The following is an 11,881-nucleotide window of genomic DNA, read 5'->3' as shown; positions in this document are numbered from 1 at the left end:
CCCATAAGTGCAGACGGAAAGCCCTAGCCACTGCTGAACGTTTACTTGATTAGTCTTGAAGTCAGGCCTCCTACTCTGCCCACGGGTGTGCTCACCCCAGCAGGCCTGGCCCTCAGCTTGTTCCCAAGGAGCCTCTCGTAGCACCAGCCAAGCCCTTTGGTTCCTACCCACACACATCCTCCAGGTAATTTGGCTACTCCTGGCAAGAGTTGTGTTGGGACCTGGGGCTCAAGCCAGCGTCTCCGTGTCCCTGACTTGGAGCAGGAGCATCTCGGGGCCCTGGCGTCTCCCCCAGTCACGTGGGTCGTGGTGGTGTCAAGGGCTTTCCAGAGGCCATGTGAGCAGCGGACAGGATGCTGGCCCCTGAAGCACAAGCCCTGGCGGCTCTACTGTGAGTTTCCTTAAGCATCGTGGGTCTCCATTGCTCCAGCTGCCCCGTGGGCATAACACATCCGCTGCCCACAAACCGGGATTGGAGAGGGTGACATCCAGGACACTTCTACTGGAAGATCTAGGACAAACAAGAAATTCCTTCTCTCCTTCCTTGTAAAAGTAGGGTCTTAGGAGGTGGTATTATGGGGCACTTAAGAGCAATGTCTCTGGAGTAAAGAAAAAGCAAAAAAACCTTGGGTGTTGGATCTGCCACTAATTGCTGTATGGTGTTGAGTGAATGACTTCACCTCTCTGAGCCTTTGTTTCCGTATCCATATGGTGGCCATGACAACTGGCCTCAGGGAAGGCGTGAGAGTGAAGTGAGCTCAACTCATAAAGCACTTGGCACCGTTTGTGTACACAGAGAGCACTCCCCGAATGACTGCTGTGGGGTTTTATTATTATTGCCGGGCAGCAGCGAGAGCCAGATGTGACTTCGTTTGCCTCCAGGAAAGTTCCTTTAATTGCTTGAAACATAAGCTGTGGGTTCCGAGGGAAGGGGTTGAGGGTAGGAGGGATGGGTTAGGGAAGCTGTGGGCTCCAAGTCAGACAAAGCCTTATGTAGGCGTCTCCTACCTCCCTAGGGGGCAGCCACTGCCAGAAATCTGGGAGCTGGATCATCTGGGTCTCCAGGAGAATCTATCCCCTCCACGGCCCTGTCCCTGTCCAAGGTGTTGAAATCTGCCCCGGGTAGACTCCTCCTTGTCATGCACACCCATCACTCACCTGCTTCCTACCTCCATTCAACTTCTCAAGTGTACACTGAGCATCTCTACTATATGAGGGGTAGAAGTAAAAACTTTAGATGCCTCTCCAACGCAAGTGGCTCATACCTGATAGGGAAGGAGCTAAAGCACACACAAATGCCTTAGGAGCAGTGAGGCCAAAGGCTAGGGGATGCATTTTCCTATTTCTTGGGTTTCAGTAACACCCACCTCTAGCTTTTACCCTTGCTTCTTCCTCTTGTGCAACCTGGGCATCCTCCAAGGTTGTGCCTCTCATACCTTTCCTGATCTGACCACAGCGTATGAGTCTTCCCCGAGGCAGCTCTTTCTTTACTCACTAATGTCAGAGTCAAGAGGACTAATGATCAATTTCTTGGGGGGCAGGGTTGGGAGGGAAGGTAGGATATATATAGAGAAAGCAGAGGGCCAGGGGTCTCTGAGAAGTAGGGTTGCTGCCTAGACTGGGGTGAGCTCCTTGTCATATTTCTGCATGCCCTCGTCCGGGAGCAGCACCTCCACTGTGAAGCTGACCTTCTTGGCGTGGACAAAGCTGTAGGTGTTGTCAAAGCGCAGGACATCTGGGAGACAGATGGACAGACTGTAGCTGGGCCTGGCTGCACTCTCCCTGCATCCCTGCCCCGGCCACGGGAGAGGACAGGCTGTGTTACCACCTGCTGTGTGTGCCAAGCTGGGCCAAGTTCCCACCACTCCTGATCCCTTCCCCATGGGAACTGCCACCCCTGAGCAGGGCCTGTAAACAGACACTGACCCCCTCCTGGCGCATGCCCAGCCTGGCTTTAGTTGCACCAACTGGCAATGAGAACAATGGTCACTGCATCCCATTGTTTCCACACCTGGACACTTGCATGATGGGGTGGTAGGGGGGCAGCTGGGAATGTCAGAGGCCTCCCAGCCCCTTTGGATGAAGCAAGGTGCTGGGCCAGGCCTGCACATGCCCTCTGCCTCCTCACAACCGCCCTCTGCCCCGAGAGGCAGGGGTTGTAACCTCTGCTTCACAGGTGAGCAAACCTAGGGTCCAGATTGGTGAGACTTTTGTCCAGGGTTATGCAGTGACCCCGAGGCTGAAGCAGGACCCTGGCACCACGCTTAGCTGTGTGGCTCTGGAGAGGTTGGTTTACTTCTCTGAGCCCCAGTTTCCTCCCGGGGAAAGTTGCACCTGCCCTATTGTCCCTTGCCAGTGTCCTGTGGCCCGAGTGCTCTCAACCCCTCAGGGCCTGCATGTCTCTGGCTCTTGGCACACAGTAGGTGCATGCGAGTGTGGACTGAAGGAGCGACTGTATGAATGAATGGCACTAACCTAAGCTGTGTGTCCCTGGGGGGGCGGTCACTGCCCCTCTGTTTCCTCCTCTAAACCATGAGACAGGTGGCTCTAGCCTTCCAGAGCCGGGGCCCAGCAGGGCAGACTTACAGATGCCAGCTTCCGCGCAGGTGAGGCTCCCATCCTCGGGCACCATGTGGGCGTTGTAGCGCTGGCTGGGCAGCACCTCTGTCATCTCCCCCGCCCGCTGCCGCTCCCCCATCTTGGTCTTCAGGAAAACTCCGAAGCCGATGTCAGCACCGTCAGATGAGAACTGCCACCTGTGTAGGGGGAGGGGGGGCAGGTTGCTACTCAGTCTGACTGGTCCCCCAGGGGCTAGGGCCCAGCCAGGGGTGGGTGGGTGGGTGGGCGGCCTGTCCCTTACCTGAGGACACAGCCTGGGAACAGGATCTCGTACTCCACCTGGTGTGAGGAGCCGCGGCTGATCTGCACAGAGTGCTCATACTGAGTCTTCACCTGGTCCCGCACGTACATGGACTTGGGGATCTCCCCACCATAGTTGATCTGCAGGCAGAGAGCGGGAAGGGCTTGCTCTCCTCTTCCGGCCGTTGCATTGTTCATGCTGGTCTCCTGCCTGGGACGCTTCCACCATCTCCTGGAACTACCCTGCTCATTCTGTTCTCCCTACCTCCTGCAGAGACTTCCTTGACCTTCCTGCTGGGGTCAGGGCCTCCTCTGGGAACTTCCCTTTCCAGCTCATCCCTCTGGATCGAAATGTCCTCAAGCCTTGTCTGACTGCACAGCTGCTGAGAGCCTGGTGAGAGCAGGGCTGGGACAGCCTAGCCCAACACCTGGCTCACAGGGGTCTCTCTACAGACATTTGTGGAATGAATTAGTGGGTGAGAAAGGAACCCAGCCCTATTCCTCTCCCCTCCCCTGCCCTGAGGCTCTTCATACCTTAGTTAAACATTTGGGGTTCCCGTCTGGGTCGGTCAAGGTTCCCCCAAACTGGGCAGGCAGTTCCTCAGGACTGATGAGTTTCAGCAAACCTTCCTTCCAGTTGTCTGTGGCAGAGGGTTGAAGGGTGGTTATCGGGCATGGAGGGGATCCATCAGCCCCCCATTCCCACCAGGAGGACTTGAGTTGGGGAGAAGCCCTATGGGAGCTAGGCTGCTAGGGCCAATTCTACAGCCTCCCAGGCCTTGGACTGCAGGAAGTATCTTCCAGCATCATGTTGCTATGGAAATATGTTTCCCCTGGCTGATGGGTTTATACATTATTGAGGGTCTCTCAGTCATGAGTAGTGAAGATAAGAGTTGTCTAATTGTCTCAAGGAGACTTTAATTTTATTTGTTTATTTATTTTTTCCCCCAAAGCCCCAGCAGACAGTTGTATGTCATAGCTGCACATCCTTCTAGTTGCTGTATGTTGGACGCGGCCTCAGCATGGCCAGAGAAGCGGTATGTCGGTGCGTGCCTGGGATCTGAACCCCGGGCCGCCAGCAGCGGAGCACGTGCACTTAACCGCTAAGCCACGGGGCCGGCCCTCAAGGAGACTTAAAGCCTGATGAGGTCAAGGACCTTGTTGGGGGCCCACACAGTGTGTAAGTGCACTACCCAAGTCAGACCTCTTGGTGGGGGATGGATAGCCCTGGGCCTTCGAAAGGACCTTCTCACTCTCCACTGCTTAATCACCACAACCATAATGCCATGACTGTTCTTCATGCCCTATGCAAAGCTCTAAGTGTTCTAGGTCCTGGGGTGTCACCGTGGCCTCAGCCCTGTGACCAATCCAGGCTATCCCCCCCGCCACCGCTGTGGCCATAGGAGATTCCTTGCCACCAGTGGGATAAAAATAAAGACCACAATGCCTGGCACACCAGGGCCAAATGCACAGAGCATCATGCACCACCAAGTGGGGCAGAGGCCTGGACTTGTGCCTGCAGTGTGGCAGTTACCCATGTGGTTCTAGGATTTCGGGGGCTACCCTGTGATCCACCCAGCTCCCTATCCCAGTGGAATTGGGCAGAGGCAGAAACTCAGGTATCAGGAAGAGAGAAAGCAGGGATTTGTAAGATTCACCCCCTAGATCCCCAGATCTCCTGCTTTGATGATCCGACCATTCTGCCTGTGAGAAGTTATCGTCCAAGTTCAGGGTCATTGGTTTGAATTTAAGAACTATTTCTCTTCTCTCTGTCTTTCTCTTTCCCTGTCATTTTAAAAAATAACACTTTTTCCTACGCATAAAAGTAATACATCTTATTATAAAAACAGAAAATACAGAAAAATGCAAAAAATAAAATTAAAAACCACCTGATTTCTTGCCATCCACAAATCAACATTTTGTTGTATTTCCTTCTAGAAATATATTTTTGTTTTTACGATATATATGATCATACTATTCACACCACTTTATAATCTACCTTTTTTTTTTTTTAACTTGATGACATTTCCCAAGACATCAAATCATTTTTCATGGCTGTCCAATAATTCATCAAATGGATGCATTGTTATTTACTTATCCAGTCCCTTCTTGTTGAGCCTCCCTTCTCTGAAGCCTGTCTCATCTTCCTGCTCTTCTTCCTCATCCTCCTCAGCCCAAATTGCTTTTAGAAGCGCTGAAGTGATGAGTGTTGAAAGGAAACTGAGGCCCATAGCTCAGAGGTTGACTAGCAACCAAACTGATATTGATAGAGAGGAAGACGTGGAGGCCTTAGTCACCAAAGAGCTATGGCAGGGAATAGGGCACATGTAACTGGGTATATTCTATAGTGTAAGACCCACCTCACTTTTGAGAAGGAGCCTCTGACTCTAGATGATGTGTGGATCTCTGGATGGGGTGATGGACCAACCTCATTCCTTTGGCTCATGCACAGAGCTCAGGGGAGGGAGCTGGAACTACTTACTTCCCAAGACTACAATTTTTCTGCGAGTGTCCTCACTCAGGAAGGGCTTCATGAGGTTGTAGCCCACAGGGAACAGTTTGGTGGCTGGAGAGAAACAAGAAAGTATAACGGGGAGAAAATAATTCCATTGGGCCACTCTCTCCATAAGTCATAGCCAGCAATATGGAGGAATCATGAATTATCTTGGCAAATTCCAATGCCTTGCACCTGACAAACCATCCAACCAACTGGTAAACCAACCAACAAGCAGCCAACTAACCAACCATCCAATCAATCACCTAATCTATCAAACAGCTGACAAACCAGCCAACAAGTAGCCAATCAATTCATCTTCTAACCAGCTCATCAATCAGCCTACCAACCAATTAGCCAACCTACCAAATAGTCCAACAACCAATCAACACATTAGCCAATCAGCAAACCAATCAATCAATTAAACAACCAGCCAACTGCCCAACCAGCTGCCCTCTCTAGCCAGTCAACCACTCAAACAACTAACCACCCAACCATTCCAACAATCAGCAGTCAACTGTCCAAGATCCAGCCACACAACAAACCAGCCAGCCAACTAACCAATCTGCCAACTAGCCACTCACCCACCCAACCAACCAAAATGCCAGCTAGTCACTCAATCAGTCAATCAAGCTAACAACTATCCGACAAACGAACCAATTATCCCACCAACCACCAGTCAGTCAACTAGACAGCCAACTACTGGCCAGTCAATTAGACAACCAACTAAACAATGAATCAACCAACCAACCAATCAACCAGCCAACCATCAAACATACATGCATCCTTTCATTCACCTACCCACTCACCCAAACAACAGCCACCCAAATACCCATTGAGCACCCACACGGCCCCAGGCCTGTGAGAGATACAACAGAAGTGGAGAATCAGAGGTCTAGGCTTCAAGGAGCAGACAACTCAGCAAGGAAAACAGGACGAACAGATACAAGACACTGGTGGGCCTCGGGAGGCAGCAGACAAGAAAGGCCAGACTGGGCTGCACCAGACGCCAGTGCCAGAGGCAGTTTGAGGAGGGAGAGATCAATGTGGCGAAGAAGTAAGAGGGTTCCTGGAAGAGCTGGGGTTGGAGCTGCCTCCTCTTGCAGTCAGGCCAACCTCAGAAGTCACCATTTACGGAGCACTTACTCTGTTGCAGGCACTCTAAGTGATTTGCATGCAACCGAGCAACCACCTGCCTCCCTGCTACCCAGGGAAGAAGGCACTATTATTGTCCCCAGGGTCCAGATATGGAAACAGAGGCACAGAGAAGTGAAGTCACTTGCCACACACCTTTCACAATGAGCATGAACTTCAGGGTCTCTGGATAATTCTCTTCAAGGAGGCCAAAGAACTGTGGAACCAAGAAAGACCCTGTCAGAGCCCACACCTCACCTTCTGCAACCCCCATCGCCTTTGCAATCTCCCCTCTGCAGGGTTCAGAGGGCTGTGGAGTGTTTCCCTTCTTTCCATCACCTCCTGGTCTCCCTGGAGGGGACCTTCTCACCTTAGACTATTGCAACCACACCCTAATAATAAGTACATAATAATAATCATTTTGAGAGTAAATGTCATACTAATGATGGTATAGTAATAATAATGACTGCTGTTTATTAAATCTTCACTATTTGCTAAGCACTGTGTATACACTTGACATACCAGCTCACTGAATTATCTCTACATTGCTTTTAAATACAGACTATCAGCATCCCCATTTTGTAGATGATGAAACCAAAGCACGGAGGGGGGAAGTGACTTGCCAGAGTCACAGAGCTGGAGACGACAGGGCTGGGAAGGGTTTGGTGGAAGCTGGCCCCTATGATCTCAGTAGTGTTGTCCCTGAGGCCTGTTCTGTGAATCTTCCAGAAAACATATCTTTGGGTCTTGAGTTGCAGTGATGGGGCCTGGGAAGGCCACCACCTTTTACCAGATCTTGGCTCTGAAGGAGCAGCCAGGTGACAGCAGGCCAAGCTAGTCTTTAAAGCAAGCAGGGGGCACCAGGGGCCTTCTCCTCACCTCCTGGTATACTTCCACCACAGGTTTCCAGAAGTGCTTCAGTCCCAGGCCCTCGCAGTCAAATATCATCACGATGGTCTCAATCTTCCTCCCCAGCTGTGAGGATGAGAGCAAGGATCAGAACTTGGGACATGGGGGCCGTAAGACATGACCCCACAGGGCTTCTCCCAGCCCCCTACACTGTCCTCAGGGAAATGAGCGGACCAAACGGTGAATGCTTCTACCCACCCATCCATCCACCATAGCCAGCCCTGGTGGTCTAGTGGTTAAGATTCGGCGCTCTCACCGCCACAGCCTGAGTTCGTTTCCTGGTCAGGGAACCACACCACTTGTCTGTCAGTTGTCATACTGTGGTGGCTGTGTGTTGCTGTGATGCTGAAAGCTATGCCACCCGTATTTCAAACACCAGCAGGGTCACTCATGGTGGACAGGTTTCAGTGGAGCTTCCAGACTTAGACTAGGAAGAAGGACCTGGCCACCCACTTCCGAACCATGAAAACCCTGTGAATAGCAGTGGAGCATGGTCTGATATAGCGCTGGAAGGTGAGAGGATGGCCCAAAAAGACTGGGCAGGGTTCCACTCTGCTGTCGGAGTTGGAATCAACTTGATGGCACTAACAACAACCATCCAAGATCCATCCATCACCCATTATCCATTCATCATCCATCCATCCATCTATCCATTAATTGACCCACCCATTCATCACTTCACTCATCCATTCATTCATCCATTCATCCCTCCATTTGTCCAATTGATATTTATTAAGCACCTATTTTATGCCAGACACTAGGAGCATAATATGGAATGCTCAATAATCCACAGTTCTTGTCCTCAAAGACTTCACAGTCTGGCTGGGGAGACTGACAAGCCACAGGGTCCCCGCAGTCCCGAGACGAGTGCTGCAAAGGGACAGCACAGGAGCTGTGGGAACACACATTAACCCAGACGGGGGCCCCAGAGAAGGTGACATCTAAGTTTGAGACCTGAATGACAGATAGGAGAGAGCCAAGGGAAGTGTGGGAGGTAGGTGTGTGTGCTGGGGGTAGGGTTACCCAGACAGAAGGAACAGCAGGAGCATAACAATATGAGAGTTGTTATAACAATAACAATAATTAACACTGGTGAGAAATGTGTATCAGGCCCTGTGTGCTGGGCCATAGACTTGCATTATCTCATTTAAACTTTGCAACCATTATTTATTATTATCCCTGTTTTGTGGGTGAGGAGACAGACTCAGAGAGGTAAGGTGACTTTCCAAGGTTGCACAGGTGGGAAGTGGCGGAGCTGGTGTTTGACCCTACAACCTCTGACTGTGGCAGTAGAGAGCACAGGTGTGTTCCTGGGACCATGTCGCCTGGCAGCCTCATCCGCCCCCGGCCGCCCACCTCGCTCAGCCTGGGCCTCACCCGCTCTGTCTGCAGGTCACACTCGTGCAGGATGCGCTCGCAGTCCCTCATCTTGGTCTTGAGCAGGTCCTGCTTGGTGACCGAGAAGAGCAGGCCCTTGGGGTCAAGTGGCCCTATGATGTCGTACCACACGGGGCAGCCGTCACGGTCATAGCCACACAGGCCGCCAGGCATGTACTTCTGGATCACCTGGGAGTGGAAAGACACACGGAATTTGGCATCATGCGTCTCCCTGGAGATCCCACCAGGCTGACCTGGGTGGCCCATGCCCACACACACCACGGTACAAGCACTGTCCCTCCCCAGGAGGGCGGCCCTATTGTCCAGCTGAGAAAACTGAGGGGCCTGCAGAGGAGGCCTTGCTCACAGCAGTACACAGCAAAGCCAGGCCTCAAAGTCTAGCTCAAGGCCTCTGGGCTCTTTAGTTCTGCCCCCAAGGTCCCCCACGTCCCTCTCTGTAGAGACGCTTAGTGATGGAAAACATGGATGCTGAAGGTCAACAGACCTGGTTCAAATACAGACACTGCTGCTTTCCTGCTGTGCATCCTTGAGCAAGTGAAGCCACCTTTCTGAGCCCCATTCCCCCTCCTTTTCTGTAAAATGGTTGGGATAATCCCTCCCTCATGGGACTATTGGAGAAATTCCCCAAGATTATGTGGGCAAAGCACAGTGTCTGGCCCAGAGCTCAGGGTCCACAAAGGAAATTATGACCATTGCTTTACTAAGATGCCAGTGGTGGGACTGTTGTTCCTAACCCCTTGGTGGGCTAAGTTTCTTTCCCACCCAGATGGGATGCTTTGAGCAAGGCCCTGGGGAGAGGCTCAGAGGAACAAGCTAAGAGCCCAGGTTCAGGGGATAGACAGGCCTGAGGTTGAATCCCAGCTCCACCCTGGGGCTGTGGGACTTTGGGTAAGCTGCTTAGCCTTTGCTGGGCCTCAGTGTTCTCACCTGTAAAATGGGGACAATAGTACCCACCTCTTAGGGTCGTGATGATTAAATGAACTCAGGCAGGTCAAGTCTTAACTTAGGCTTGGACTTCATAAGCCCCCCCAAAATATTCGTAATTGTTACAGGAGAGGTGCCTGTGGGCCCAGGGGAGTCCACAGGCCGCTCAGGCTCACTGCCCTTCCCTCAGGGACCCCAGGGATCCAGAGGCTGCTTCGGAGGTATGTCTGTAAAGGACTGGGGTGTGTGGGAGTGTTGGCTCACCTCCGGGGGCTGCCAATCAAGGATGTGGTCAATGTCCATGTTCTTCCGGAACTCCATGTACTGAAAGGGAGATGAGTGGTAAGGCCCCACTGGGCTCGCACCACCCCTGAGGAGGGGATGGAGGTAGGGGCTCGAGACATGGATTGCCCCCCACAAAGCCCCTCACCAAATCTCCAGGGGGGATGGGTCTCACCTTGCGGAGCATAGCCTCCGATTTCTGCAGGTCGAAATTCCGAGCTGCGGGAAGACGGAAGAAAGGCGTGAGGGGGAAAGAGGCTGTCTTGCGGTTGCCTTGTCCTGATCCTGGGCAGAGGGGACTACAGAGGGCACTTGGGGCCTGGGTGGGACCTTCATTCCCTGCCCCCTCCCCTCTCTTGGACCTGAACACATGAAGCAAGATGATGTTGTCGGATCCTGAGAGCCATGGGTTGTTCTGGAGCAGTTGGGACCAGGCCCCTCTCGCTGACCCCTCACCCTGACCTCCCCTACCTCTGCCCTCACCTCGGAGCCAGCGCAGAAGGAAGTAGTCATCAGGGTTGGGCAGGGCAGGCAACACGTCCTGGATGTTTTCTCGGAACTGGGAAGAGAGATGCTGGTTAAAGTGGTTTTCACACTGACCCTTGGCCCCCAGTCTCAATGATTGTTTTCATCATCCTCCCTTCTCTCCCACATGCAGACTGGCCCACAGTGACGAAAGGATGGGTGGGCAGATGGATAGAAGGAGATATAGATCATCGGATGGGTAGGTGGATGGATGGGTAGGTGAATGGAAGGAAGGATAGATGGGTGAGTAAATGGATAGTAAGAAGAATGGTTGGATGAATGGAAGGATGAATGAGTGGGTAGATAGATGGAAAAAAAAAGGGAAGGAGAAATCAATGAATGGGTGGATGGACAGAAGGAGAGATGGGTGGGTGAATGGATAGAAGAAGAGAGGATACATGGGTGTGTAGGGGTGGGAGGATGGATGGAAGAAAGGATAAATGGGTGGGTGAATGGGTAAGCGGCTTGGAGTATGGATGTATTCTTAGTTCTTTCCATGTGTTAGCCTACCAAGGCTTCTGCCATTTTTTATCCCATTTTCTACAAAAACATAGTTAATGATTACATGTCCTCTTCCCCATTGACTGTGTGGATGACAACATACCCTGCTCTTACAGACAGCTCATCTTTCCGGGTCCCGGGGAGGGAGGGGGAACAGAATCAGAGGGCAGACCATCAGCATCCTTCAGCTCCCACCTAAGGAGCCTGGGAGGGAGTGGGGAGGGGCTGGCTGTCAGATAAAACTTTCTGGGTGTGGCTCCTGGATGAGAAGGAGGCAGGCTTGATCTGGCACCCACACTATTGCCTGGAAGTGGTCCTGTGTCCCTCAACCCTTGCCCTGGACAGGGCTGATGTCGCTGGGCACTGTGGGACCTGACATCTGGGAGAAGTGATACCAAAGAGACAGTGTCAAGGACACACTGAGCCAATGGAGTGGGGTAGGGCTCCCGCCACCGCCCCCCCCTCTGCTGGGGGCTCCAGGGGACAGGCTCTCACCTTGGCCAGGGTCTCTGCCTGCTTGGGGCTCAGGTCTCCGACTCGGCCGCTCATGGTGCTGGGTGAGGCTGGAGGAGTGGGGACCGCTGCAGGCAGAGGCCAAGCCTGGTCTGTAGCTCTGACCTAGCCGGGGCCTTTTGCCCCTACTGCTGGGCGTGGCTTCAGGTGCCTCCTCCTTGGCTAACTGTTGGATTGCACGTTACATAATTGGGATTAAGTGAGGTCCCGTGTTTGGCTCTGGCACAGGTCTGGGGGGCAAGTGGACATGGAAGGGCATGCCGCCAGAGGCTGGGAGGGAATGAGGCTGGCCTCCCATGGCCTGGGAGCCCAGGCTGAGTGCCTGTAGAATCCCCATCAGTG

The 11,881-nt window shown here is 52.6% G+C and overlaps 1 protein-coding gene across 1 annotated transcript; it reads right to left on the bottom strand.

Moving 5' to 3' along the window:
• Window positions 1–1,613: 1,613 nt before the first annotated feature.
• On the bottom strand, window positions 1,614–11,575 carry LOC101396897 (SEC14-like protein 3). Its single transcript, XM_004429783.3, has 12 exons — window positions 11,522–11,575; window positions 10,484–10,559; window positions 10,176–10,219; window positions 9,983–10,042; window positions 8,774–8,962; window positions 7,367–7,462; window positions 6,644–6,704; window positions 5,342–5,425; window positions 3,394–3,500; window positions 2,861–3,000; window positions 2,587–2,756; window positions 1,614–1,735 (listed from the first exon to the last, which is right to left on the bottom strand). The coding sequence occupies exons 1-12, from the start codon at window positions 11,573–11,575 to the stop codon at window positions 1,614–1,616; spliced, it is 1,203 nt and encodes a 400-aa protein (XP_004429840.1).
• Between the last annotated feature and the right edge of the window lie 306 nt (window positions 11,576–11,881).

Source organism: Ceratotherium simum, chromosome 35, assembly GCF_057802395.1.
Source record: "Ceratotherium simum simum isolate JZ-2026a chromosome 35, ASM5780239v1, whole genome shotgun sequence".
NCBI lineage: Eukaryota > Metazoa > Chordata > Mammalia > Perissodactyla > Rhinocerotidae > Ceratotherium > Ceratotherium simum.
Note: the sequence above shows the minus strand (reverse complement) of the source record. Positions and strands in the feature narration are given on the sequence as shown.

What these genes read in the sequence shown, in the direction of transcription:
- LOC101396897 (XM_004429783.3), bottom strand. Translation starts at nt 11,575, where the DNA reads ATGAGCGGCCGAGTCGGAGACCTGAGCCCCAAGCAGGCAGAGACCCTG. An exon ending in TTGATTGGCAGCCCCCGGAG is followed by an intron (nt 8,963 to 9,982) that starts GTGAGCCAACAC and finishes TTCCACTCCCAG; the next exon opens with GTGATCCAGAAGTACATGCC. An exon ending in ACCCCAAATGTTTAACTAAG is followed by an intron (nt 3,001 to 3,393) that starts GTATGAAGAGCC and finishes CTCTGCCTGCAG; the next exon opens with ATCAACTATGGTGGGGAGAT.